This window comes from Piliocolobus tephrosceles, chromosome 14 (genome assembly GCF_002776525.5).
Source record: "Piliocolobus tephrosceles isolate RC106 chromosome 14, ASM277652v3, whole genome shotgun sequence".
NCBI lineage: Eukaryota > Metazoa > Chordata > Mammalia > Primates > Cercopithecidae > Piliocolobus > Piliocolobus tephrosceles.
In genome coordinates this window covers 45427657-45454859 of record NC_045447.1, presented here as the reverse complement: position 1 = coordinate 45454859, position 27203 = coordinate 45427657, and the positions used below count along the sequence as shown (strand labels likewise).

Sequence of the window (27203 nt, the reverse complement as noted above, 5' to 3'; positions counted from 1 at the left end):
ACATATAGCCATGTGACCTTGGGCGAGTTGTTTAACCTCTCTGTGCCTCAGTTTCATCACTGGCAAAATGTTGAAACTAACAGTACACTCCCTCAAAGGGATGATGTGAAAATTAATGATAATATATTTATACCATTTAGAATAGTACCTGGCACTTTGAGTTTTAAAGTGATAGAAATATACCATACTTACCTTATATCCCCTATTGGTAAATTCCACATTAAGGGCAAAATTTATTTTTCATATCCCACCAGGTTACCTAGCACAGTATGTAACAAATACTAGACGCTCAAAAAATGACGTGCATTATATTTGAGGTAAATAAATTGAATGCACAAGAAAATGAAGGTATTTTTAAAATGTAAATGCAATTAATATAAATTAAAGGAATCTCGGCATATCATTTGCATATCTTCAGTTTTTCCTTATAATTAGTTGCTGGGTGTCTTACGATTTGATCTTTTTCTTGCCCTCTTCAAAGCATGTAGTTTGGTGTAATGCACATTATAGCCCTCAGAATTGCTGGCCTTCTGACAAGTTAGCTGTTTGGATAGTGTGAGGGATGAGGTTGCTGCAGCAAAAAGTGGGTTACACGACAGCACAGCCTCGCTGCTGGAGATGAAAAACCAATAATCCCAGAAAACAGCGCATAGGGTAGGCTGGGCCAGCCGAGGACTATGTGAAGGCTCCTTGGGACCCTCCGGAGGCCAGTAGGGTACTGCAAAGGTGAGTGCCCCAGTGCCAGGGTCGTGAGCCCGGAGCCCTGCGGGGACGGCTGGTAGGACTCGCTGGATGAGTCATTCTCCCCACCCCAGGCACGTGCTGGTGGCAGCATCTACCCGGACCCCGCCTTCGCCCCGGCGCGGAACGCGAGCGGTGAGCGGCCCCAGCCCCCCCGCGGCGCCCCCTCTGGGCCGCCTCCTCCGGGCGGGCACTGTCCTTGCCGCAGTCGGCCGCTGGCGCAGTCCCCGCGCCGCAGTGCCGGGCGCTCGTCGGGGGCGCCCACGGGCACCTGGGCAGTCTGCTCATCGGAGCCTGCCGCCGTCCTCCAACATTCCCACGGTGCCCCACGCCCGCGCGCCCGTCGCCGGTCACCCGTCGCCGGTCACCCGTCGCCCGCGGAGCCGCGAGGGCCGAGCCTGGAGGCGCAGGAGGACTGGGCGGGGCGGGGCGCGCCCACCGTCCGGCCCAGGGCACCTCGCGCGGGTGCACGCGCAGCAGCCCCGCGGGGCGGGTGGGTGTGCTCGGGGCGCGCGCGCCGCCGCCTCCTCAGCCTGCCGCTCCGCCCGCGCCGCCTGCTGCCGGCGCTCGGCCCAGCACGCCGGCTCTCGGGCTGCCGTGGGCAGCGCGGGGCCCGCGGTGTAGAGCCCGCCGCCCCGGAGCCGCGTCCCGCACCCGGACGGTCCCGGTAAGCGGGGGCGGGGGCGGCGGGGACCGGGCCGTCACCTGAGGGGCGGGTCTGCGGCCGCGGACAGTCCTCCGGGACTCTGAGGTGCTTGTGTGGGAGCTGCTTCCAAAGTGGCCCCCGTGTCATTGGATGAACCCCGAGTGACTGCTGCCTCTACGCCTTGGGGAAGTCCCTAAGGTGCTGTGAGGAGTCGCCCCCATAAAGACCCCCTGTGGGAATGGACTCCCGGGGCGCTGTCTGCATTTGCTGCCATGGGGAAAGCCAGCGTGGAGGGGACTGGCCCCAGAGAGCCCTTCCGTGTCACTGTGGGAGAAGGCGCAAGGGTGGTCTCTGGAGCTGACTCAATGGAAGACCACCTGGGAACATAGGGGAGCCGCGGGAGCCGCAGGAGCCTCGAGGTGGTGGAGCCCCCAAAGGGCTCCCTAGAAAAGGAGGCCCTGAGACTGTGCCCTAGAACTGTGGGAAGCAACCTCTGATTGGGGAGGGGGGATCCTGCCATGGGATCTATGAGTGACTTCCCACGGCTCCAAGGACTTTGGCCTCGACCTCCCTGTAGGGTTCCATATGCCCTCACTTGTCTCCCCATACCGTGGCCCAGAGATGGGGGCCTTCTGGGGCTGCAGCCTCTTTCCATTCCCCTCTTTCCCTATTCGGATTTTTCTTCTCCATGGTAGCCCAGTTGCTCCATGCTGCATTTTAGTGGAGGTAGAAACTGCTGCGAGAGCACAGGGCCCCAAGCGGGGGAAGAGGACCAGTGAGGCCTCTCAAGCAAAGATAGGAGATTTGAGCCCCTGGGTTTGACCGTCCAGAAGGAAGCAGTAAGATCAGGTCGAATAACAGATTTTGGCAGGTCCTGGAGGGAAAGGCCTTTGAAGGAAGAAATAAAGGATGTATAGGATTGTTGAGCACCAGTGTGCTCGGCACTATACCAGGTATGTTTAAACATCTCATATAACTCTTACAACAGCTTTGTGAAATTATCCCCTTCTAAACATTGAGACTCAGAGGGGTTTAGCAGTTTACCCAAGGTCACAAAGCTGATGAAAAACATAGTCATAAAATGTTTTTCAAATTTTATTTGGGAAAAAGTACTAAGGAGAAGCAGAAGAAAGAATAGATATTTGTTAATAAGTTGCACTAAGGTGCCTGCCCAGCATAGGGTTTTGCAATGGTACATGCTCAGTAAATGTGATGATTAAATAAGTGGATGAGGACAGTTTAAGTGGCCATGAGATTGCTGCAGGAACTGATTTCCACAGAATCCCCAGATTTCAGGGTGTGGCTTCCTTCACTGGCAGTCCCATTTCATGATGACTTGGGGTGGCTCTGGACCTCATTGAGGCCTCTGGGTGTGGTTTTCGACAGGGCTTGCTCTGGGGATCTAGGGGGACCCTTCTGCAGATGGAGTGTCCCAAGGCCACCCTCCCTGCTACAGAATACTTGAAGGAGAGAAAGGAGAGACAGGGTCACTTTTAGGAAGCACGATCCACACTGTCCTTGTGGCCCTCTGACTACATGCACCAGTGGACAATGGTCCACAGATAGCACACAGGACACTTTTGCCCAAGAGTACCTCTGCATGAGGGGGAGGAGGGCGGGAAAGGTGCAGAGCCAAGGAAGGCTCACTGGGAGTCTGTTAGGGGGAGCGCAAAGGGTCTGCACCAGACATAGTGTTGCCTCCTCATCTTGCCCCCTCGATGTTTTCATTCCAGCCGTATCCCAAGAGTTCAACTTTGAGCCCAAGGATGGATTCTGGTTTTCTTGTCCAAAAATGGAGTGGTGAGAGGGCCAAGCAATGATATTCATTACAGAGCCATTCCGGAAAGGTTTTCCTGCTCCCCTTCCCTGCTTTCTTCCACACAGTCAAACCTAGTTAAATCCTCCTTGAATAGAAGCGGCTTCCTTTGGCTTCTGGAATTACATAGTGAGAAGAGAGACCAAGCTAGTGGGAAAACAGAACAACATAGTTTACCAGTTGTTAGATTTTTTTTTAAAACTCAGTTATGCTACCTTGTGCGCAACTCAGTGGAGTAAATTCTGACAAAGATTTATGTTGGTTAGGACCTCCCCATTGTAAAGTTGTTTATAATCCCCCTTTCAGTTCAAACCCACCTCATCTGCTTAACAGATCAAAATAAATATGTAAGCATATTTTTAAAGAAAGTCAGAAGGACCAAACCTGAAGATACGATCTGTGTTCCAGCTCACTGATTTGTCTTTGAGGTTTTATTGGTCTTTTGTTGAGGGTGCTTATTATCACACCCACTCATGACCCTGGAAAAATCACTAAATGGATCCAGGCTCTCCCCTAATCTTGGACCTTGGATATCACCTTCCCTATGTCCAGCATTGGGTAAAAATTAAGGTTTCAAAAATTCTAAGAATACTGCCTAACTCTTCCTAGTCACAGCATGAGTCTGCAAATCAGATCATTCCAGAATGTGCATGAAAGATGTCACCAGGTGGCCTTAATCTTCTCAAAAATGCTCTCTCCAAAGGGAAATAAAAGGGGAGAGAATGGCTCACCCAGTTTCATTTGAGTGTGCCCAAATGTGTCTGGATTTTACTGTCTGGATTTCTCAACCTTTGATCTTTTCACATATTCTCCAATCTTCTAACATTGTCTTCTTCTAACATTTGCCATTCCTTTTCCTCAAACATGGATAGTAAGACCTTCCCAGGCCCATTTCCCCCACTCTGCAATTTTTTCCACTACACCTGTTCCTAAGTGGATCACATTTATGCAAATATAGTTTCCCTTCTCTTTAGCTACAGAATCTATTATCTTTTAGTCCCACATGCTTCTCTCCAGCAGTGCTGCTTGGCTTCTACTATCTTCATGTCCCAACTTGATTTATTCATTTCTGATGGGAATATCATTATCCATTCCACCCCTCAATCTTAATGACCAAATTCTGACAGGAATTGCTTACTAGCTTTGGACCAAGAAACCAAGACCATCAGTGTCCAGCTGGAGACATGATTATTTTTCCATTAGCACATCCCCCTCCATTCTCTCCCCTTTTCCAGCAATCCCCTCAGAGACTCACTTACATTTACTAAGTGCTACTTACTTGCCAGGCACTATGCTAGATAAATACGAGTTTCTTGCCCTTGAGGAGTTCACATAGAATCAGTCTGCATTCTCTCATAATTCACTATAAAGAGTAGGAAAAGTAAGGCGGAAATTATGGCGTTACAGAATATCTACAGGAACCAATGTAGAGTATGCCTTTTCCCAAGCATCACTGAAACTCAGCTGCTGTGCTTTGCCTCCCCTGGCAGCCACATTCAGCCCTCCTGCCAGTGCCCTGCCAAAATTACTTTTGCCCATTATACTCTGAGTTTAAACTGACCACATTTTTGCCTTCCTATGATAGTAATGATAGAACCTTTTATTTGGATAGCATGTTACAGTTTATGAATCCCTTTTAGATATATGTTGGCTCTTTGGTTTTGAGAAATGCTTCATCTTACTGGGGTCCTCTCACTAAAACAGAACTGTGTGGGCTAATTGGCTCGCTCTCTTTTTGTATGTTTGTTTTTTGAGGCTTAGGAGTCTCCCAGAGGGAAAGCCCCAATGATTCACTGCAATCACCACCTACTAGCTCTTAGGTTGCGAAGGAGTTTCCTGTTGGGTCCTAAGGCCAAACAATGCACTCATTGGTCAGTGCTGGAACTTATCAGGGCACTCCCTCTTCCTGGCCTCGGCAAATCCAATTCTCTGGGGTTTTCTTCCTCCCTGAAACTCAAATACATATTATCTTCTAACAAATATTTTAAGCATACTATCTCAAACCAGTTTTTTGGACTGATGCTAATTCTTATGTGAAGACACATTTCCTTGCCTATTTCTATCTAGCCCCCAGGCTGGCTTCATACCATCTAAGTCATGATGGAGTCCCCATATAGCTCCATGCCTTGGCATGTGCTGTTATCTCTTCCTGGAATGCTTTTTTTTTTTCCTTATCCACTGATGTAACTCCTACTCATATTCAAAATTTAGCTCAAGCAACACCTTTTTTTTTTTCAGTCCTACACTTATGCCCCCTGCACACGCACATACTCACTGCATTCTCACGGCTGAATGAGCTTCCATTTGTTCATTCTACCATCAGTTATTAAGCACCTGATTTGTGCCTGATGCATAGTAGGCTGCACTTGGCAAATGTTTGGAGAATCAGCAAAGAATCAGCAAAGAAGTAAATGGTGATAATTAAGGTGTAATAATTGCATTACATCTGTGTTTCAGGGAACCAGAGCAGAAAACAGGGAGTGCCTCTCCATCTTGCTGAAAAGCTCTGCTTGCTAAGTGCAATCTCACCAGCCAATCACTGATGGTATGATGTTCCTTAACTGTTGCTCTGCCTCTGTGGGAAGTCAGCACTGTGGCTTTTAATGAAGATTCAGGCCCTAAGAGGCTAAAATCATGCCATAATTTTGCTCTCATATATATTAGAACTTTGTGAGCTTTCAGTAAATGTTAAACAGCAGCAGGATGCCTTGTAGTCTTGAGCTGAGGCCAGAAAGAGTTTTTCTGTCTTTAGTCTTTCTGTTCCTTGGAAACCCCAGAAAAGCCCCATGTAGTTGTGACTGTGTCATCCCGAATAAACAGGCTGAATGGAGAGAGGTGGGGAGTTACCAGGTAGACCCTTTCAGGGTCTACAAACATGAATACTAAAATTAGTTTCTAGGATACTGCCAGGTGACAAAATGTCTGAGTAGGAACAGGCTCCGAGAGCACTGTAGTGAGACACTGGATTCCTAAAGCAACAGCCAGTCACTGGAGAAAAATCGGACCCCTTGGGGCTTGGATTTCCTCAAAGACCCACAAGAGAACTCTTTTTGATGGTTTTTTTGCTTAAAATCTTGGGGTTGATGCTGATGTTCACGGTAAGCTCAGAGTCTGTGCTATGCATTCAGCATTTTTTTTTTTTTTTTTTTTTCAGACCCTGGTTCTGTTGATTTTCCACAATCTTGCAGCTGGTCACCTTCTGTGTTAGGCATGTGGCTTTTCCTAAGACTCTCAGTCCTTCGGGCACATGCTTCCAGGAGCCAATTGTTGACCACCTTGAAAGTTTTCACTTGTATGTGCAGATACTGCTCATGCTAAATTTCAAACCCAGGACAAAGGAAGTATATTTTCACACTTTCTACTTGTGTCCTTAAGGCAACTGCCCTCTGTCGGCCTCACCATAGTCCACAGGACACAGCATAAATGCAGGGGACTGTTGACCTTGGTAATACTGGCTTCTCTTTTCTTACCATTGTGATTGTAGAAACCGGCTAAATTGCAGAATTTCTTAGCTCTCCTCTGTAGTCAGAGAAAAATCACCCTCATGTTTTCATCCCTGCTAGCCCTGACTCACTGTCCAGGTGCCACCTCTTGGGAAGTAGAGTAGATGTGATGATGTGAGCTGGTGACTGCATAGTTTCTAGAATTGAGTTTTGGAGATTTGGTCTGATTAGTCTCTCTGGCCAATTTGATAAAGAGAAAAGACACTATGATCTTAAATAAATTGTTTATCTTGCCCAGTCATCTCTGCATCATTCATTCAACAAAGATTTAAGAGGCTAAAACCCTTAATGCTTAATGGAGAGGATCAAACCTGTATTCAAAAGAAGCTTTGATTAAAAGTGAGTGTCACATGCTCTGTGGAAGGTAGTAAGAACCATCTCTACTTTTCTCCCTCCTGATCTCAGTGAAGCACAGATTCCTTTACTCCGCTTGCTCAACCCATTCTCTTTGGTTGTCTTTCCCTTTCTCCTCACTCAGAGGTTTTCTTTGCCTTGTTCCTTCCTAGGGAAGCCCTAACCTCCAGGCAGCCACTTTTACTTGCTTATGAGCCTTTTATACAGCCTCCATTCCCATACCAAGAATCAGATTGGACCAGCTACTCAGGAGGCTGAGGCAGGAGAATCACTTGAGCCCAGGAGTTTGAGGCCAGCCTGGGTAACACAGTGAGACCCTAGAACCACCCCCCGATCTGAAAACATAAATTTTAAGAAGAGAAAATCAGTAAATGTACTTTACATTTAACAAGCTGCATGAGGAAACTCCTGCCTATTAGGAGTATTGCCCTTCATGCTCTCCACAGCTCTGAATGTTTATAAAGAGTGCTGGGAAATAGAGGCTCCCCAGCTGCCTTCCCCTTCCTTATTTCTCTATCAGCTCCTGCTGTGGAGCAGCCCCTCCTCCTCTTACTCCCACCATTTTGCCCTTATAACTAATCCCGCTGAATTCTAAGCAGGTGCTCTGCAGAAAATGGGTGTGTCTTGCAAACATTCCAAGCTGCCCACATATGTCTTACTGCCTGACAAACACATCTAGACAGGCTGCTCTTACCCAAGACAGATTCTACTTGTTGCTGTTTTCATTTCTTCCAGTTCATGAAGTCAGACGGCCCTCTTCCACCTTCTTGTCCCGCTGTTATTTACCATCACCTGCTCCTCTCCCCGAGTTTTTTTCCAAGCCTTCCCTAGATATCGCAAATTCCCTGACAGCCACAGAATTCTTGGGACAATATCTTTTTGGCCTCTTTTCATCATTTTTAGGGAGGCAGAAACCCCCAGTCCCACCCACCAGTCAAAGAAGTAATCATTAGGTATAATTTGTGGGATCTTTGCAACTTGATTTCCTTTTAACTCTCTCTTTTTCCTAGGACTTCTTCCAGCACAGGAGAGGCCAGGTTTTTCTCCACAGGCATTTGTTTTTACCCGGCACCAATCACTACCACTTGTTTCTCTAAAAATTTGAGCTGATTTTGTTAAGTTCTCAAACACCCCAGGTGCACATCTTAGATATTTCAGCACACACTTTTAATCAAAGTGTCCTTTGTATACAGTTTTGATCCTCTCCATTAAGTATTAAGAGTTTTAGACTCGCTTTTAAAGCTGAATTCTGTTGTGTCCTCACAGTTTACTGTCAATGTCAAAGCCATGTCAATTCAAAATGACTTGGTGGTCTTGTTTGGATTTTGATGGTTTACTGTGAATAGTTCTACTTTGCATTTCTGCCCTTACAGGCATAAAATGGTCTACAAGATTGAACCATCTCAGGTAAAAGGAATAGCAGTGCTCCAAGAGCCTGTGGTCAGGACTGGAAAGTGTTTGTTTTATGTTTGTTTTGCTAGTAGATGTCAGCTTCTGTCTTCATAGAAATTGCTTTAAGGATAAACTCCCAAAACCATTGCAATGACATAATTGACCATGGAGATAGCTTCATAGCTATTCTTGGCATCCTTATAAAGAATAATGGTATCCCTACAGTTAATAATGGGTTATAGCAGATCTACAGTGTGTTGGGAGGTGTCTGTGGTTAATTTGCTGATTCACTGTTAATGAGTAAGTTCACTTATAGAGTAACTTCCTAACTGACTGGTCTTTGTTCAATAACTTTTTTTTTTTTTTTTTTTTTGAGACGGGGTCTTTTTCTCTCTCCCCCGGTCGGGCGCGGTGGCGGGATCTCAGCTCACTACAAGCTCCGCGTCCCGGGTTTACGCCATTCTCCTGCCTCAGCCTCCCGAGTAGCTGGGACTACAGGCGCCCACCACCTTGCCCAGCTAGTTTTTTTGTAGTTTTTAGTAGAAATGGGGTTTCACCGCGTTAGCCAGGATGTTCTCGATCTCCTGACCTCGTGATCCGCCCGTCTCGGCCTCCCAAAGTGCTGGGATTACAGGCTTGAGCCACCGCGCCCGGCCTGTTCAATAACTTTTATTAAAACATCTGAAAAAGCCAAAAACAAATGCATACCATTGGTTTTCCTCTAATGAATCGTTCTTGAAAATGTGAATTTAGTATGTTTTTTCCAGATCTCCAAATAAGTGTTTCTCAACTATTTTTTTCCAGTGTATGCCTTCCTTCTGATAAACATGAAAGTCTCTTGATTGTTCCCTAAAACTTCTGATATAACTTTTGGGAGGAAGCTGCCTCCAACTATTTGGAGAGTTAGTACCTTCTGTATAGCCCTAAGAACCAAGAAGATACTGTCAAACTCACTGTTTTGTAGTCTGTGTCACACACACACACACACACACACACACACAAAGCAGAGATGGTTTTTAGTGTTTGTTTTCCAAATATAAATATATAATTGATAAGCTCTTGAAACTCACTTATTTCTCCCCTCCTCCTGGTGTTTCTGATATATACCTCCCACCTGCTGCAGGATCCAGCCAATTCACCATTTGAGAATCATTGCTCTGGTTGTTATGTTTAAAAAATTAAATCAAGCTGGGTGCTCTGGCTGGAACCTATAATCCTAGCTACTTGGGAGGCTGAGGTGGGGAATCACTTGAGCCCCAGAGTTGTCAACAAGTCTAGGCAACATAGCAAGACCCTGTCTCTTTAAAAACTTTTCAAAAATTAGCACGACCTGTAGTTCCAGCTATGTGAAAGGATTGCTTGAAATTTTTCAAAAATTAACACGACCTGTAGTCCCAGCTATGTGAGAGGATTGCTTGAGTGCAGGCGTTGGAGACTAGCCTGTGTAGTATGGCGAGACCCCCTCGCCGCTGTCTCAAAATAAATAATTAAATCATTTTTTCTCTTTTTTAATAGCATGAATATATCACAAGTTATTCAGTAATTTCCCTATTGAGGTTGTCTCCACCTTTTTTCTTTTTTAAGAGACAGGGTCTCACTGTGTTGCCCAGGTTTCAGTGCAGTGGCTATTCACAGGCACAGTCATGGTACATGACAGACCCATACTCCTGGTCTCAAGCAACCCTCCTGCTTCAGCCTCCTGAGTAGCTGGGATTATAGGAACAAGCCACCATGCCCGATTTGTTTCCATCTTTTTAATCATTGTAAAAAGAATGCCCCAATCAATCAATCTTTTTTTTTAATGTGATGAGGTCTTGCTATGTTGCCCAGGCTGGTTTTGAATTCCTGGGCCCTGCAAGCAGTTCTCCTACCTCAGCTGCCCACGTAGCTGGGATTACAGGCATGTGCCACTATGCCTAGCTAATTTTGTTTTATACATATGCCCACAGGTGAAAGAGCATCAGCCTCTTGGATACAATAGGTTTTCTTTAGTCAGAGGTGTATTAGTAGCTGTCCATCTCTGGTGGATCTTCCAACCACACAGACTCTTAAGAGAAGCTTGAATACACTGTTCATCTTGCACCACATCAGTTAAGGGCAGCACTTTTCTTATATCCTTGTCTTTTAGAGGCACGTTCTTCAAATTGCAGATTTAAATCCATTAGTAGGTCATGAAATCATTTCAGAGAGTCACTATCAGGGTTGTTTTAATGAAATAGGATAGAAAATATCAGGGAGCATCACATGTAGTAAAAGTATGATTGTTCCACAAAATTTTTTTTTTTTTTTTTTTTTTGAGACGGAGTCTTGCTCTGTCACCCAGGCTGGAGTGCAGTGGCCAGATCTCAGCTCACTGCAAGCTCCTCCTCCCGGGTTTACGCCATTCTCCTGCCTCAGCCTCCCGAGTAGCTGGGACTACAGGCGCCCGCCACCTCGCCCAGCTAGTTTTTTTGTATTTTTTAGTAGAGACGGGGTTTCACCGAGTTAGCCAGGATGGTCTCGATCTCCTGACCTCATGATCCACCAGTCTTGGCCTCCCAAAGTGCTGGGATTACAGGCTTGAGCCACTGCGCCCGGCCTCCACAAAATTTTGACTTGTGTCTACAGGGTTATCACATAAAATATATTTCTTATTCTGAGCCACAGTTGAAACTTTTGAGAAACCTACCTTGGGGTTTCTGAGGAAAACATAGTGGTCTGCAAATGTAAATGCTCATAACAAAAATATGCTCAAATAAAAATGTGAAGAATTATCTGTCAGTTTTGTATTTTCTCTCTTGGGGTGCCTCTCTCACTGTGAGTTAGGGAGTTGCATCCCACCCAGCCATCGAACATGCTGTTGCCCATGAGGCATTTGAGCAGCATCTGGGGACTACAAGGCCCAGCCCTGTCACTTCAAGAACCCCCTGGGTCCAAAGCCTCAGCAAAAAATTTAACATATACCTACTCTTCTCTCCATCCCCACCCCACCCTGGCTAGATTCCCTCATTAGGTCATATGAACTTTTAAAAGAAGATGAAAAACAACATGAGCATTCTAAATGCTTTAGACTATATGTTCCAAATACACTCATCAACAGACAGAGAACTAAAGCCCAAAGCAACTAACAACAGGTTCTGAATCACAGAACAGGGGACCCAAAACAAAAGCAAGTCACCAATTGCCAACCCTAAGATTTTCTTTATTATCTAATTAAGGTACCATGTGGGAAAACTGGAAAATACAGATTACAAAAAGATTAAAAGTACATACAGTATAAAATTTATATCATAGCATGAGCATTTTTGTAACTTGCTATTTTTGTGAATATGTTTGCATATTTTGAGTATCTTTCCCACCAATAAATATACTTCTACGTCAGTGTTTTCCATGTTGTTTAGTCTTCCATGGTAGGTACATAATTTATTTCCCTATTGTTTAATATTTGTTTCTAGCTGATGAAAAAATGATTTCTGAATCACAATTTTTATGGATTTATTTGGGGATTAAGATATTTTCCTTTTAATTACAATTTATTATTAGTTGTCCACTGAGGCATGAATACCCTAAATGATTTCCTGAATTTGCTCAATAAATCTTTCTTCAATAAATCTCCTGTGCCACTGCCCTTTAAGGCAGTATTAAGTATTTAAAGTCAATGTTCCTTAGTCACATACTTCAGTTTTACAAACAAATTTATAAATGGAGTCAGGGAGGTGGTTCTTTCCTCTTCTGTCAATCAGTTTATAAATTCAAGAATATTAATTTCCTTGGTAGCAGTAGTGGCAAGGCAAGCACCTGAGCAGGGTAGGAGTTCACATCACTGTGGCACATACAAGCAGTGTTTCCGAAAAGAAGATGGGGCTGTCATCAGATAGTACATGTATTAAGATTTCATTTTTTTAAAGCAAAAAGAATTCTCCACAATTAATTAGCTAATTGGAAAATGTTTATTAAGAATCTATTCTGTTAGATGCTTAATAGACACATTGCTAGGCAATGGAGATAAGGACTGTGTGGGATAAAACAGTCTAATGGGGAAACTGACATTGATCAGTAATCATCCTATTGAATATGTAATGACAAAGGTAAGTGCCCAGAGCAGAAGGGCATGGTGCTGTGAGCACTCTGACCTGGACTGGAGTCAGCAGTGACTTCCCCGAGGAAGTGAGACTTGAGCTAAGCTCTGGTAGACGAATAGGCACTAGTCAGGTGGGGAGGAATGTTCAAACTTCCTCCAGACGGAGGGAGTATAGCAAATAAAGACTGAAATAAGGCCATTATGATTGGGACACAGAGTAAAGAAGGAAGGCCAGACCTGCAGGGCCTCACAGGCCACAGTAAAGAGACTGATTGTGGGGACTTCTCCTGAAAACTGTAGGAAGCACTGAAAGTTTTAATCAGGGGGTAACATGACACCTGAATGTCCCAGGGACATCTTTAATTCAGCATGTACAAAATCCAATTTAATTATCCCTTTTATTTCCAATTTCTGTAAGTGGCACTACCATTCTTCTAGTTAGTCCATTTAAAACTGCCCTCTTTTTCCGGGTGCGGTGGCTCACTCCTGTAATCCCAGCACTTTGGGAGGCTGAGGCGGGCGGATCATGAGGTCAGAAGATCGAGACCATCCCGGCTAACACGGTGAAACCCCATCTCTACTAAAAATACAAAAAATTAGCCAGGCGTGGTGGTACGTGCCTGTAGTCCCAGCTACTCAGGAGGCTAAGGCAGGGGAGGCGGAGGTTGCAGTGAGCCAAGATCGTGCCACTGCACTCCAGCCTGGGCAACAGAGCAAGACTGTGTCTCAAACAAACAAAACAAACACAAAACAAAAAAACTGTCCTCTTTCCCTTTGTCCTTCATCCAATCAATTATCAATTTATTCCTAGATTTCCCTAATTCTATTTCCATGGTAACAGATACGCTCTGTCAGTATTATTCCTGCTGTCGTCATTTCCGTTTAAACCCTCTACCTCTTGCCTGGACTATGATATTAATAGTAACCTTCGAATTGGCCCTACCTCTCCTACCTGCTGTCACCTTTTTCCCCAAACAAATTGAGCATAACCGCCTATGCATCCTTCAGGGTCCACTTTGTCCACCAGCAGTGTGGTGGGTCTCGCCGTCCTTTAGGTACTCTCAGCACTTTAACTTCTTTGGTTTCTAATATTAAGTAGCTTGAGTGGTGAGACTGTTCTCCTGTCTTCTGTTTCCTATGATGAGCAGTTAGTGCCTTGCACATAATACTGTTCAATAAGCCTTGATTAGAATGGATTGAGAGCAAGGCTAAAATGGACTCTGCTCCACTTTACTTAGAAAAAGCATTCCCCAGCTGACTTCCACAAAGTCTCCTCAGGCTAGGAAATAGCAGACCAGCTTTGCAATGTGCCCTGTCATGCCCTCACTGTCCAATGCTGTGCTCTGGTACTGCAGAGAAGAGCAGGGATGATGTTACTTTTTAACCTGTAAAGGATATGGACCCTTCTTGAACAGTTCAGAAGAATTAAAGCAGAAAATATGAGAGTGACATTGGTGCAGCCTTACCTTAGAAGTGTGAGAGGTACCTTAGAGCTTTGTAATAGACCAGTGTCTGTAATAGATAAACAGACCCACAAAGAGGCACAGCTACTAATGAGAGGGGGCAAAGGAGTGTTTGTGTGACCTTGACCACATGGATATGGGTGGCAGAGTTCCCTTACTGACCAATTCAGGAATCCTCTAAAACTAGGAGTTTATTGACTTAAAAAGTAGGCATTTGATGAGGATTAGCCCCAGATGGATTGTTCATGGTACTTACTGAAGGAGCTTTTCTTGTGTCAAAAGGCCTGAACTGTGTTGCTGCCAGCTTGCTTTAAGCCTTGAGTCTTCTTGCAGGGTAGAGGAGAAATTTGGATTCTGAAGTCTCCAACCATTTAGAAGTAGCAGAGGTGTAGGACCCCTGGACTAAATTGGTTTTAGGACAGGAAGGGAGACATATCATTTCATGCACATAGAGTGCTTTCCAGTCTATGAAGCACCGTTAAGCCCATTTTCTTACATTATCCTTGTAACATCCCTGTGAAGTGGGCTGGGGAGATAGCCCTCATTCCATAGATGGGAAAACCAAAGTTGCAAGGCCTGTCAGAAATTGAACCTAAGTCATCCAGGCAAGGTGGTAGGCCTGTGATCCCAGCTACTCAGGAGGCTGAACCAAGGGAATCACTAAAGCCCAGGAGTCCAAGAACAGCCTGGGCAACATAGTAAGACCTCATCTCTAATAAATAAATAAATTGGCCGGGCGCGGTGGCTGAAGCCTGTAATCCCAGCACTTTGGGAGGCCGAGACGGGTGGATCACGAGGTCAGGAGATCGAGACCATCCTGGCCTACACGGTGAAACCCCGTCTCTACTAAAAAATACAAAAAACTAGCCGGGCGAGATGGCGGGCGCCTGTAGTCCCAGCTACTCGGGAGGCTGAGGCAGGAGAATGGCGTAAACCCGGGAGGCAGAGCTTGCAGTAAGCCGAGATTGCGCCACAGCACTCCAGCCTGGGTGACAGAGCAAGACTCCGTCTCAAAAAATAAATTAATTAATTAATTAATTAATTAATTAATTAATTAAATACATAAATACATAAAATTTAGGAAAGAAGTAGAACCAACATCTTCTGATCCTTAACGTGCTGTCTCTACCCCCACCATGTTCTAGAAGAGGGAGAAATGTTTAATAGCACTTGCCACTTAGGTTGAAACTGATTGGCCTGACATCCTCAGCCATTGGCTGAACTTGTGCCCCTCTGCTTTTTGTCCACAGAGCCATGGGGGTGTTGATGTCCAAGCGGCAGACAGTGGAGCAGGTGCAGAAGGTGAGTCTGGCTGTGTCTGCCTTCAAGGATGGGCTGCGGGACAGGCCTTCCATCCGACGCACAGGTGAGCTGCCAGGGTCCCGCCGTGGCACTGTAGAGGGCTCCGTCCAGGAGGTGCAGGAGGACAAAGAAGCAGAAGCAGGAACCTCGGTGGTCCAGGAAGAGAGAAGTGCCGGCCGTGCAGCCTGGGAGCGGCTCCGAGATGGGCGCGGCGTGGAGCCTGAGGAGTTTGACAGGACCAGCCGATTCACGCCCCCTGCCTTCATCCGCCCCACCCGGAAGCTGGATGATGACAAACCTCCAGAAATCTGCCTGGAGCCCAGAGAGCCTGTGAGTATCCAGTTAGGACAGGATCCTCAAGCCTTAGCGCATCAGGGAGCAGGACAGGAAAAATGGATGTGGATAAGGTGATCCTCAAAGCCGGAAAAATGGAGCTGAGTCCAAAACAATCTTTGAATTTCTTCTATAAGAATAAAATGTTTGTTATATCCTGGATTCATCTTAGTTAAAGGCTTGGGGCAGTGGATGATAAAGAGTGATGCTATGGCAGGTATTCTGTCGACTCTCCCCCTCTTCCCCGCTGCTATGGGTTTTCAACCATGGATAGCACTACCCTCTGTAGGAGGCATTAGGAAATTTGGGAGGGAGGAGTTTGGGGAGGTCTCAACACCAGGTGGCTACTGGTGTTTGGTACCAAGAAAAGCAGGGATGATAAATGTCCTGCAACGCCTGGAACAATCTCTCACAACAGATTGTTCTTTCTAAAAGTGCCAGTAGCTCCCTGTTCATAAACATGGTCACAAAGGCGTGAGCAACTGGAAGGACCTCCTGGTTCTTGTCCTCCAGAAAGAAAACCTCAACAATGGCTTCAGTTGGAGCTGTTCCTCTAGGCTAATCTGGGAAGGCTCAGCCCCATGCAGGTAGCTCTGTGTTTCGTGGCCTTGGAATCTTGCTGCCTATGCTTTCACATCCCTATTTCCTCCTGCCATCTTTCTGCAGGTTGTCAACGATGAGATGTGTGATGTTTGCGAGGTCTGGACAGCTGAGAGCCTCTTCCCGTGCAGGGTCTGCACCAGGGTTTTCCATGATGGCTGCCTGCGCCGCATGGGCTACATCCAAGGAGACAGTGCAGCAGAGGTGATGGAGATGGCCCACACGGAAACAGGCTGGAGCTGCCACTACTGTGTAAGTCTGGACTGCAGGGACAGCAGAGGACTTGGCACTTTTCCTGGAGGCCCAGTCTTAGAACATTTGATTTTAGGCAGTGACCTAAAGAATTTTCCAATGGGCTGGGCATGGTGGCTCACGCCTGTAATCTCAGCACTTTGGGAGGCCAAGACGGGAGGATCACGTGGTCAAGAGATTGAGACCATCCTGGCCAACATGGTGAAACCCCATCTCTACTAAAAATATAAAACTTAGCTGGGCCTGGTAGCACATGCCTGTAGTCCCAGCTACTCGGGAGGCTGAGGCAGGAGAATCACTTATACCTGGGAGGCAGAGGTTGCAGTGAGCTGAAATCGTGCCACTGCACTCCAGTCTGATGACAGAGTGAGACTCCATCTCAAAAAAAAAAAAAAGAATTTTCCAATGGTACATACAAGAGACCTAGAGCTAGGATGGGGTTTCTCAACCTCAGTACATTTTGGGCTGGTTACTTGTTTGTTTGGGGGGCCAAGTGCATTGTAGGATATTTAGCAGCACCCCTGGCCTCAATCCCCTAGATGCCAGTAGCATACATCTCAGTGTGAAGGTAGCAAAATCACCCCCGGTAGAGAACCTCTGAGCTAGGAGATTGACTGGGGCCTAATTACTCAAAAGTAATTCTGCTTGGAGCAGTTCTTTCTCTAATAGTCTATAGTTGTCATTCACTGCATCCATCTGAAAACTAACCTGAGATCCTAACTAGCTTGCTTCCAGTAGGGGTAGATTCTATCACAGAAAAACTTCCTAGGCCTCAGATCCTCACTCAGCCTGCCACCTGACTCATAAGCATTGGCGTTTCCTCTTTGAAGTGGTTATTATGTGAATTAAATGACAAAGCTCTATTGATTCAGAACTTCGCAGATTATATATAAATGCCTTCTAACTTTTAATGAAGGACGGAGTCTAAGGTTTCCATTGAAAGCCAGATTTATATCCATTTCTCACTACACCTGAATAGAGTTCAAGTCTTGCCTTATGGATCTGTTGTCTTGCAGATATCGTCATTGTTTATTGATTTCAGAGTGAGGAGCACCTGCTGATCCCCCTCTTCTTCCTGCTGCTTAGACGAAAGCAGAGATGTGCCACTTTCTAACAAATATCTCTTCCTCTATGGCTTGTTATGGAACAGTTATTTTCAGCTGCTTAAACACCTGTCCCCCTGGAGTACATTGCAGCAGACCCTGCTGTACCAGCGACCTTCTCTAGTGCCTGTCGCCCCTTCCAGATGCCAGCCTTTCATCTCAGCCACTCTGTTTTGTGATGTACTGCTGCCATAGGACTGGGGTGAAGGGGTCACCTCCCTAACCCCCAGGAACACACTGCTCCCTCCCCAGATTCCAGACACAGTCCTACCATCATTGCCACCATGCTCTACTGGGCTTTTTACAAAGCCTCCTTCCAAGTACCTCTCCTTTCCTTCCTTCCCTTCACAGCCAACGAAGCTGCTGCTTTTTTTTCTTTTTTTTCTTTTTATGAGAAAGGGTCTCATGGTGTCACCTGGCTGAAGTGCAGTGGTGCGATCGTAACACTGCAGCCTCGAACACCTAGACCTAAGCAATCCTCCTGCCTCAGCTTCCTCAGTAGCTGGGACTACAGGCACAAGCCATTGCACCTGGCCCCACAGCCAAACTTCTTAAAAGAATTTCATCATCTCCTATGGTTCTTCAGCCACCTATAATCTAATCTGACATCTGCATCCATCATTCTGCAGAATTGTCCCTTCCTAAAGTCACCAGTCACCTCCTAATTGTCAAGTCCACTGACCTTTTCTGAGGCACCTTCTTACTTGATCTCTCTGAAGTATTTATTACTTCTTTATTCCTCTCTTTCCTTTAGGATTTAGTATTTTTGTGAGAATTATTGTATAAGATATGGAAATGAGAGAAAATAGAAAGTCAATAAAATCCCACCTCAGTCATGTAACCACCATTAACATTACCTCCCACATTCTGCAGCTGTCTTTGCTTGGTATCCAGTACCCTCTTCTCTACTGATTCTCTTCCAGCCTTAGTCTCTGACCATTCTTTCTCGATGCCCTTTGTTAGTTTCTTGTCTCAGTCCTGTGTTTCTCAGGGTTCTGTTGTTTAACACTCTTCTTTGCTCACTGCGCCCTCTTTGGGTGACTTCATCTACAGCCACCATCTAAACACTAATGACTCCTATATTTGTGTGTCCAGACCTAAACTTCCTGTCTCTTGCACTTATTCACCTTGATATCTCACAAGTACTTCACACTCATCATGCCCCAAAATGAACTCATCTTTGTCCCCAAATCTGCTCTTCCTCCACTCCTCATCTCTGTGAATAGTAATACCATGCCCCAGTTACTAATCCCAGTTCGTTCTCCCTCACGCCTCACATCCAGTGAGTCATCAGGTCCTGTTGATGCCGCCTATAATATCTCTGAAATCTCTCTTCCCTTCTTCATTCTCATGTCTCAGTTTAGCTGCTCAGCATTTCTTGCCTGGACTGTTGCAGCCGCCCTCAACTGCTCTCCACACCTCCAGACTCTGCCCCTCTAATCCATCTTCCACACAGCAGCCAGAGATCCGACCACAGCACTCCCCACTTGAAAACCCTGTGGTGGCTCCCTTTTGCCCTCAGAATAAAGGCCTAATTTGAGGGGCTCCATAAAGGGTACTGGAGGTACTTCATAGTAGGCCCCCTCCTTCCCTCACACACACACGTACTCCAAGCCCCAGCCACACCGAACACATCTCACAGTGTTAAACACCACTGTGGCACCCAGTATATACTAGGTGCTCAGTAGGTGTTTGCTGAAAGTATGGTTTGAAAGAAAAATACAACTATTATATATTAGTTTTTAAAAAGTGTTATGGAAGAAAAAGAATAGTTTGAGTTCTTTATGAGATCCACATATGAATACTCATGAAATATCTGCTCTTGTACTTTGCTGGTATTTCAGAGGAAGAAAGTAACCTTATACTAGAAAGGATCTTTGATAGTTTAAAGACTGTATGGTTAAGTCAACAAAATAAGATACCAGTGCTCCTTTGGAATTAAAATTTCTGTGGCACCACAAAAACACGCATTTGGCTTTAGGAGCCTTGTAATGATGGCATCTTTTAAAACCATTCTGGAGTTATTTAAAGTGATACAACCCACTTTGTATCCAAGTGGGCCAGCACCACTTGGAGCAGAGCTAGGATTAAACTTTTTTTTAACTAAAATGCATTTTTAGCACATCCTAACACAGAAGCCAAGTAGATAAAAGGGATGGAGATGGAGCCACTCTGGTTGATGGAGATAGGGATTCACAACCTGCCTACTCACTAGCCCCCTTATTCCATGCAGCAGCTTCCTAAGGCTCTTCCAAGAAATCCCTAGGTTAGCTCAGAGGAGACAACCACTGTTTTAGTAAAGGAACTCAGTGCTGGAGTCAGGATATCTGGGTTCTGGGGAAGATTCTGCCCCAGAGTAAAGACAACTCTGGCCAAGTCCTTTCCCCTCTCTGGGGCCTCACTCTCATTGATTGTGAATAGGAGGCTGGGATTAGATGATCCTGGAATTGCTTTCCAGCTGAAATTCTATTTCTAGCCTCCTTGACCCTGGCCTTTCTTACTGGCCTGTATGGCCCCCAACTCAGCTCTTCCTTATTTTCAGGACAACATCAACTTGCTGCTGACTGAGGAAGAAATGTACAGCCTCACGGAGACCTTTCAGCGGTGTAAAGTCATCCCTGGTAAGGTTGGGTGGTGCTACTTGGATGGAGAGGGGCCAGGCAGATTTCTCCTTCATGCTTTCTAGGATGAGCCATGAAAGGAGTGTTCCATATTTAGTGGGTAGAGGGTAAATGGGTCCTTGTTCCTGAGTTGTTGGCCAGCAGAGTCACCCATCCCCTGTCACAGCCTGGGTAACCCTGGCCATAGGAGCAGAGACTCAGCAAGAGCTGTGGGTGTAGGGGCCCCGAGGGTGCCCTGGAGGTGATGGAAGTGCCCTAAGGCTGAAGAAGGATGGGCATGGCCAGCACGGGGTGCCTCCCACAGATTGCTCCCTGACACTGGAGGACTTTCTGCGCTACCGTCACCAAGCAGCCAAGCGGGGGGACCGTGACAGGGCCCTGAGTGAGGAGCAAGAAGAGCAGGCGGCCCGCCAGTTTGCTGCCCTGGACCCTGAAAATCGAGGCCACATAGAGTGGCCTGACTTCTTGTCCCATGAGTCCCTCCTGCTTCTGCAGCAGTTGCGTCCCCAGGTGAGGGCCAGCTGGGGCAAATGTTTCTGGGATACTGGGTGACAAAGGCCTGGGAGGCATGCTGGGCAGGTTGGGGGAGCACTGGGTCCTGCCCGAGCAGGGACCAGTATCAGGAATGGGCTCAGGTTCCATCCAGTGATGGATGATCTGGTGCCCAGGCTGAGGAAACTGTGAGGAAGACTGATCTGCCCTGGGCCACACTGGAAGTGTTGGTGCCTCCAGAAAGCCTCTGGGCAGTTTCTAAGGGAGGTTGCAAAGGTGGTAATGGAGGTAGGATTCTCTATGGCCTGGCAGTTTACAAGATATCTCCACCTCTAAGATCTTGTCTCTTCTTCCCCAGAACTCTCTGTTGAGGCTTCTGACAGTGAAGGAGCGGGAACGAGCCAGAGCTGCCTTCCTGGCACGGGGCAGTGGGAGCACTATCAGTGAGGCAGAGTGCCGCCGGGCCCAGCACTCTTGGTTTTGCAAACAGTTCCCAGAGGCTCCTTCCTGCAGTGTCAGGTCTGCTCCTTACCAGTCCCAGTCCCCACTCAGCCTCTTCTCCTCCCTTTTCCATGCCAGTGGCCCTTCCATACCTCCCTGCTCCCCCTGCCAACAGCCGAGAGAGGAGCCTCCTGTGCATTAGGTAGAGGATGGTGATGCCTACAGGCCAGGACATGGGGCAGCCTCTACCTTCAACTCGGTGTTGCCACACGTCAGAAGAGCCTGGATGAGCGTGTCCAGAGCCTTGGGCTTACCAGAGTTTGGGAAGGGCAGGCATTTCACTATCCCACTCCTAACCATGTGTCCTCTGCCCAGCAGCATCAGCCATGTGGGTCCCATTGCAGATAGCAGCCCAGCCAGCAGCAGCAGCAAGAGTCAGGACAAGACCCTGCTGCCCACAGAGCAGGAGTCCAGGTGAGTAGGACCTCCTCACCTGGCCATTTGTACCCTCGGAACCCCCACAAAACACACAAGTAAGAGAGGGTATTACTCACTCCCACTCCAAAACAGCAAGCGCCCACCCAAGAAACCAGGCTCCAAGAGTGCACATTTGACCCAAGTCTATAGGACCAGCCAGCTGGTCTGTTGGCGTGGTAGCACAGCCAGCCATAACCAGGTCAGGCATGAGCCAAGCTTCCCTGAGTTTTGTGTAGCCCAAGCCATGTTGCCCCAGGATCAGGGCTCACGCGTCTTCAAACCAGCCTCATGACCCTGTTCTTTGCTTCCACTCCAGATTTGTGGACTGGCCTACCTTCCTGCAAGAGAATGTCCTCTACATCCTGGCTGCTCGCCCCAACAGCGCAGCCATTCACCTGAAACCCCCAGGATAGCATGGAGCAGAGAAGCTCAGTTTGAGGACAGTGACGTCCTCTCCCCTCTCTCCTCTCTCCCTTCCCCCACCAACCTCTGGCACTGAGACTCATGGGGTTGGGACACTGCCAGCGTCTTAATTTGTCACTAAGCTTTATGGCACTGAAATCACCATTCCCCTCACAACAGAGGCAGTGAATGCATTGCCACAAGGAGAAGCCCTGGGAGCCATGGCAGCATCCTCTCCTGGACCATCCCTGCCCCACATCATAGACGGGACCTGCCGCCACACTTACACACATGCACACATGCTGCCCAGCTGTCCATGCCATCAGAAACCTGGTTCTTTTTGGTTGAGAAAGGACCAAAGTCCCTTTGTGAAGCCCCTGATATAGAGGAGAAGATCTCTACTCACCCCTTCTATAGGCAAGTTCTAATTTCCAATAGACAAATCTCCGGCCAAATGATTCTTAATAAGGGGCATGTCAGACTCACATGCCTGCCTAGAGGTCCCAGAGATCTCAACAGGCCCCACTTTCCCCACTGAAAATCCCTTCTGCGGTGAGCTGCTGTTACTAGTAGGTGTGCATTATGTACCTCGGCTGTACTGAGTTGGGAAAAGAGTTAAACATCACCACTGAAGTTCAGCCCTTTATTTATTTAAATTCCAATTCCTGGTGACAGAGAAGGCAACTAGCCTGGAGAATCCTGACTGGAAGAGGGGGAGGCAGCCCCTCCCAGGGACTCAGGATTCTAGGAACCTCTCAGTCAGGTTACCTGTGTCTAAAAGTCTTTAGCAGGATAGTCAAAAATCAAGGTGAGCCTTCTTGGCCCCTATTTTTCAGATGGTAGCTCATGGCCCAGGGCCAAGGGGACCTGAATGGAGCAAACACACCGGCGGGAGCCACAGCCTCTGTGTTAGATGCTTCACCCAAGTCACCAACCACAGAGACTGACGAGAGCACGCTCTGGAGGAAGAGAGAACGGGGCTCATGCTTCCTCATTGTTCCAGCTCAACTCACTGTAGACAGCTTCCACAGCCCAAGCAAGATCTGCAGAGCCCTGAGCGGGGACTCTTTCAGCCATCCTGACAAAGAGGATAAGAGGCTGGGGCTTAAGAAGAGGCTCTGCAGAGAAGGTCCTGGGAAAGCCTTACAGAAGGAGAAATTTCCCCCTTCTCCCTGTCACTGAGACACGGCTTGAGTGGCTGCTTCTCCTCACTGCTAACCACATGTCCTTCCCCACCAGGCTAGGGCCTGGGCCTGGCATGGAAGGCCTTTTGGGGCAATCAGAGGCTACTACAAGAGCACCAAGCCTGGCCTCCAAGCCCCAGCCCCTCCTTGCTAAGTACTCATCGAATTCAAATTCTTCAGTCTGTGTGTTATGGCTCATCTTGGCCGGCCGTGGGATCCATGTTCTAGACTTCTGTTTCCAACCTAATGACTTAGGCATAGCCAGATCTGACTACCAAGAGTTATTCAAAAGGGAGTGGAGCACAGTTATGCAGAAGCAAACACATCTTCATTGCTGAAGGCCCTTGTGCTAAATCGGGTGCATGCAGAAGAAAGCACACACTGCTCAGTGCTGAATGTTTCGAGGAAAGCAAGGAGCTGCAGCCAGGGGCTTCGTGAGAGCCCTATGTAGTCTCCTCCTGCAGGAACCGCCTTTAGCTGGAAGCAGGGTGGTGAGCTGCTGGGGTTGTATTATTTGGGACTGAAATGAAGCAGACAGGAGACAAATCTGGGCTCAGGTGTATGGCCCACAGCTTTTAGAAATACTCTTCAGCCATCCCCCAGGATTGATCCATAGGAGGGGCCATTATTCAGTCTAGTCAAAAAAACAAAGCACAGGACTCCTGGGCCTAAGAACTGCATCTGAAGCAGCCAGGCCTGGGGTTTTGCACTGAGATTAAAGCACATTAAGCACAGGGGCTCTTACCTACTCTCCTGGCAAATCATCTCCTGTGCCAGTGGCCTTGGGCTGCTCAATCTCACAGGGCATTTTGAGTAGAGACAAGCTCTGGGCTTTGAGAGCTGAACAGCATTTATTCTCCTGCCTCATCAGTCACAGGGACTGGAAGTCCATCTTGTTCCCTGATCCTTCACAGATCAAGGTGATGCCTACCTCTTTGGAGCTGCTGTCTCTAGCTCTCTACGGGTGAGGGAGGAGAGTCAGTGGGCCAGGTCAGGCCTGCCATATTCCAGGGCCTGGCAAAGCAGCCCCGGAGTTCTTCCACAACAGGAGCGGGCCCATTTGGGATCACCCTTCTCCCTATTCGAGAAGAGCAAACGTCCTGGGTGAGGGCCTGCTACAGAGATCCCAGGGGCCACTTCCCCCAGCAAAGAATAGAGTTCCCGGCCCACAAGAGTCCCAGGAAGCAGGAAAGCATGAAGGAGCAGCCAGCCTCTTCTCCACAGGCAGTCGTCTAGCTTTTTACCAAAGGGGAAGTGCCATTGCTCCCCAAGTCCAGAGTTGCAGAAGCCCTGCCCCAACCCCACATCCAGAATCTCCCTTTGCAGTGTTCTAATCCCCAGCGCCCCTATGCAGTATGTATAGAGATGTTAAAAACGTCCAGAAACCTAGTGAAGCCCATTTCATTTTCAAGCCCTCCCGTCACTGTGACTCTGAAATTCTGCCAAGTACAAATATTAGCGACTGACTCTAATAAGGTATAAGAAAATGTTTCAGTCTTCTTGGCTACCCAAAATTGAGATCAGTGTTTCTAACCAAGGAAGGCCTGGGTTACAGACAGGCTCCTCTGAAGCCCACTTGCCCTAAGTGTTTTCACCTCGCATTCCTCTTGCCCACCTTCAGATGTGAATGAAGGGGCAGCTGGATGATGTGGCAGAGCTGCAGGGACTGAGGGTCAGCTGAGCAGGGGCCCTGGCCACGAAACCACTCCAAGTCTCCTCCTCGGCTTCCTCACCTGAGCCCAGCCTTCCCCCAGCAGAATACCTGAGCAAGGGCCCTAGGGTATCCCAGGGATGGAGCAGTCCCCTCACTCTGGGTACTGATCTAACCCTCAAGTGCCCCTCTTCGTTTGAGGACAGCTGCAGTAGAAACCATGAGGACATTGCCTCTTTCTGCCCTTAGCCCAAGTACCTGGGGCTAGCAGGGCAGATACCGGCCTTTCTGGCCCTGCTGCTCCCTATGGGATGTCACCCTGACATTGCTTAAGTGGCCAAGTCTTAGGGTCCCCTTATTCCTGTCACCATTGTGGAAAGCACAGAATTAAACTGCTTAGGAAGAGGACACCTCCCTGGGAGCGGACCCCAGAGTTATACCCAGGACTCATAGCCCAAAGCACAACCATTGCAGGTTTCACAGCTTCAGTCAGAGTGGTGCCAGGAAGCCCAAAAGTTGAGAGGGAAGGTCAGCAGAAGCTGCCTGGCAGGGCCCCAGGCCAGCTAGACCCACCCCAGAGCCAAGAGAAACTCAAGCAGGACTGAGAACTGGTAGCTGGCTCTAGTGATCCTGCAACCATGTTCCCTTCAGACCAGCAGAGTGAAGACAGATAGATGTGTGGCCCTAAAAGGCAGAATAGTTTTGATGCCAGAACTTCAGGACATCCTGGCAGTACCTGTCACCACAGTCCCTTTTTACCCCTCCTCTATTTACAGTGAAATAAAATTCCTATTTTCTTTTTTTTTTTTTTTTTTTTTCTTTTCCTTATTTCAAGCTCTTGTCTGAAAAATTGCTACTTTCTCCTACCACTTAGTTTGAATTTGCCCAGGATATCTCTCTGGGCCCCTGGCTGCAACCCAGACAATGGTGAGATCTCCTGGAGTGGAGAATATTCACGCATCGTGCCTGTTCCTGACGGCTCAGCCCTGGAGTGGGGTGGGACTGGGCATTTTCTCTGCTGTGGCTTTTCTGCTGCCACTATTTTTGGCAACCTTGGAAAGAAAACAAACAGGTTACAGAATTTCTACTAGCACTAAGGAAAAGCTCTTTCCCTCTGGACCACACGCCACAGTGACCCAGAGCATGGAAAGGGAGTCAGCCCTGGTCTGGGCCAGTGACTAAGAAGTCCAATCACATTCCAGTTTCTATAGCACTGGGTAGGCACAACCCACAGTTGAGAACATTGAGTTATAAGTAGCTAGGCCTTTCCATAGCCACGGTGACACAAAGGCCCTCAAGATTAGCCTCCTGCCATCATGGGTTGGCCTGTGATCTGTCCCCCAGCCAAACCCAAGCTTGTGAGAGGGACTCGGAACACTTGAGTAACACTGGGGAATCCAACGCGCTCTGGTCCCTCATGCCTTCATGTGCTTTTCTGCGGAAGATAACTTGACAGTAAGCTGAGGGGAACGTCCCCAAGACCTGTCTCCCCGTCTCTACAGCTGCATGCTCGTCTGCGTGGCCCAGGCTTCACAGCACTCCAGAAGAAGCTGATGCCCTGAGGCTGGGCACAGTGGAAATCATAATAAAGCGATTGTAATGCTCTATTGGCTTCCTGTTTCTTGTTGTTTGGGGAAGCTGCCATTTCTGTGTGGTTTCCCATTGCTGACCAATCCCTGGGTCTAAGACGGGCAGCTGCGGCTGCCAGGAAGGACACAACATGCTGTGACTCTTTCTAGAGTTCTCCTGGCCCTGACCTTCCCAAAAATCAAGAGATGGGTAGAGGTAGGGGCACCACACATACAGATACAGAGATACTGATATTTCTGTATCCAGCACAGATACGGAGTGGAAACAGGAGCACTGAAGTGGGGAGCCAGAGCTTTCAAAGAAATTGAGGATGAGGTCATAAGGTCTCCGAAGCTGTCTGCTGTGTGTTGTCTCTCCCCTGTGCCATGCCCCAGGGCCAGTTTTAGACACTTCCAAGTTCCTCCTGAGCTAAAAGTAAGGAAACTCGTTGGCTATTTTCTCCTGGTCTGAGTGTTTCCTCCCCATTTTGACAAATTGCTTTAATGTAATATGATAGGGTTGGGAAAGTTAAGATTGGAGATGCCATTTGGAGGACTATGGGATCCTCATTCAACCTTTTTATCTGTTGAGAACAGAGCCAGTACCTATAGGTGAGAAAGCATTTCTAGGCTGTGGATCAGAGGCCAATACTCTACCTCCAAAACCAGAGAGGATCCCAAGTACAAGTCATCTCTAACATTTTTTGAGCACTTACTATGCACTTGGCAGTGCTTTGCATAGTCGCTAATCTTCACAATAACCCTATGAGATTTTTATTGCAGGTGAGAAAAATGAGGAACA

General features: G+C 47.5%; 1 protein-coding gene across 4 annotated transcripts; it reads left to right on the top strand.

The window, feature by feature from the left end:
• The first annotated feature begins 515 nt into the window (after positions 1-515).
• On the top strand, positions 516-26438 carry PHF24 (PHD finger protein 24). 4 transcript variants are annotated; one of them, XM_023201556.1, is made up of 8 exons: positions 516-726; positions 15226-15607; positions 16277-16462; positions 20108-20186; positions 20491-20696; positions 21037-21197; positions 21498-21593; positions 21913-26438. In XM_023201556.1, the coding sequence occupies exons 2-8, from the start codon at positions 15230-15232 to the stop codon at positions 22007-22009; spliced, it is 1203 nt and encodes a 400-aa protein (XP_023057324.1). In that variant the 5' UTR covers positions 516-726; positions 15226-15229; the 3' UTR covers positions 22010-26438. The 4 variants fall into 4 exon arrangements, with proteins under 4 accessions (XP_023057324.1, XP_023057304.1, XP_023057316.1 ...); XM_023201536.1 differs by having other exon boundaries at positions 21495-21593; XM_023201548.1 differs by lacking the exon at positions 516-726 and adding an exon at positions 961-1408.
• Positions 26439-27203: the final 765 nt, after the last annotated feature.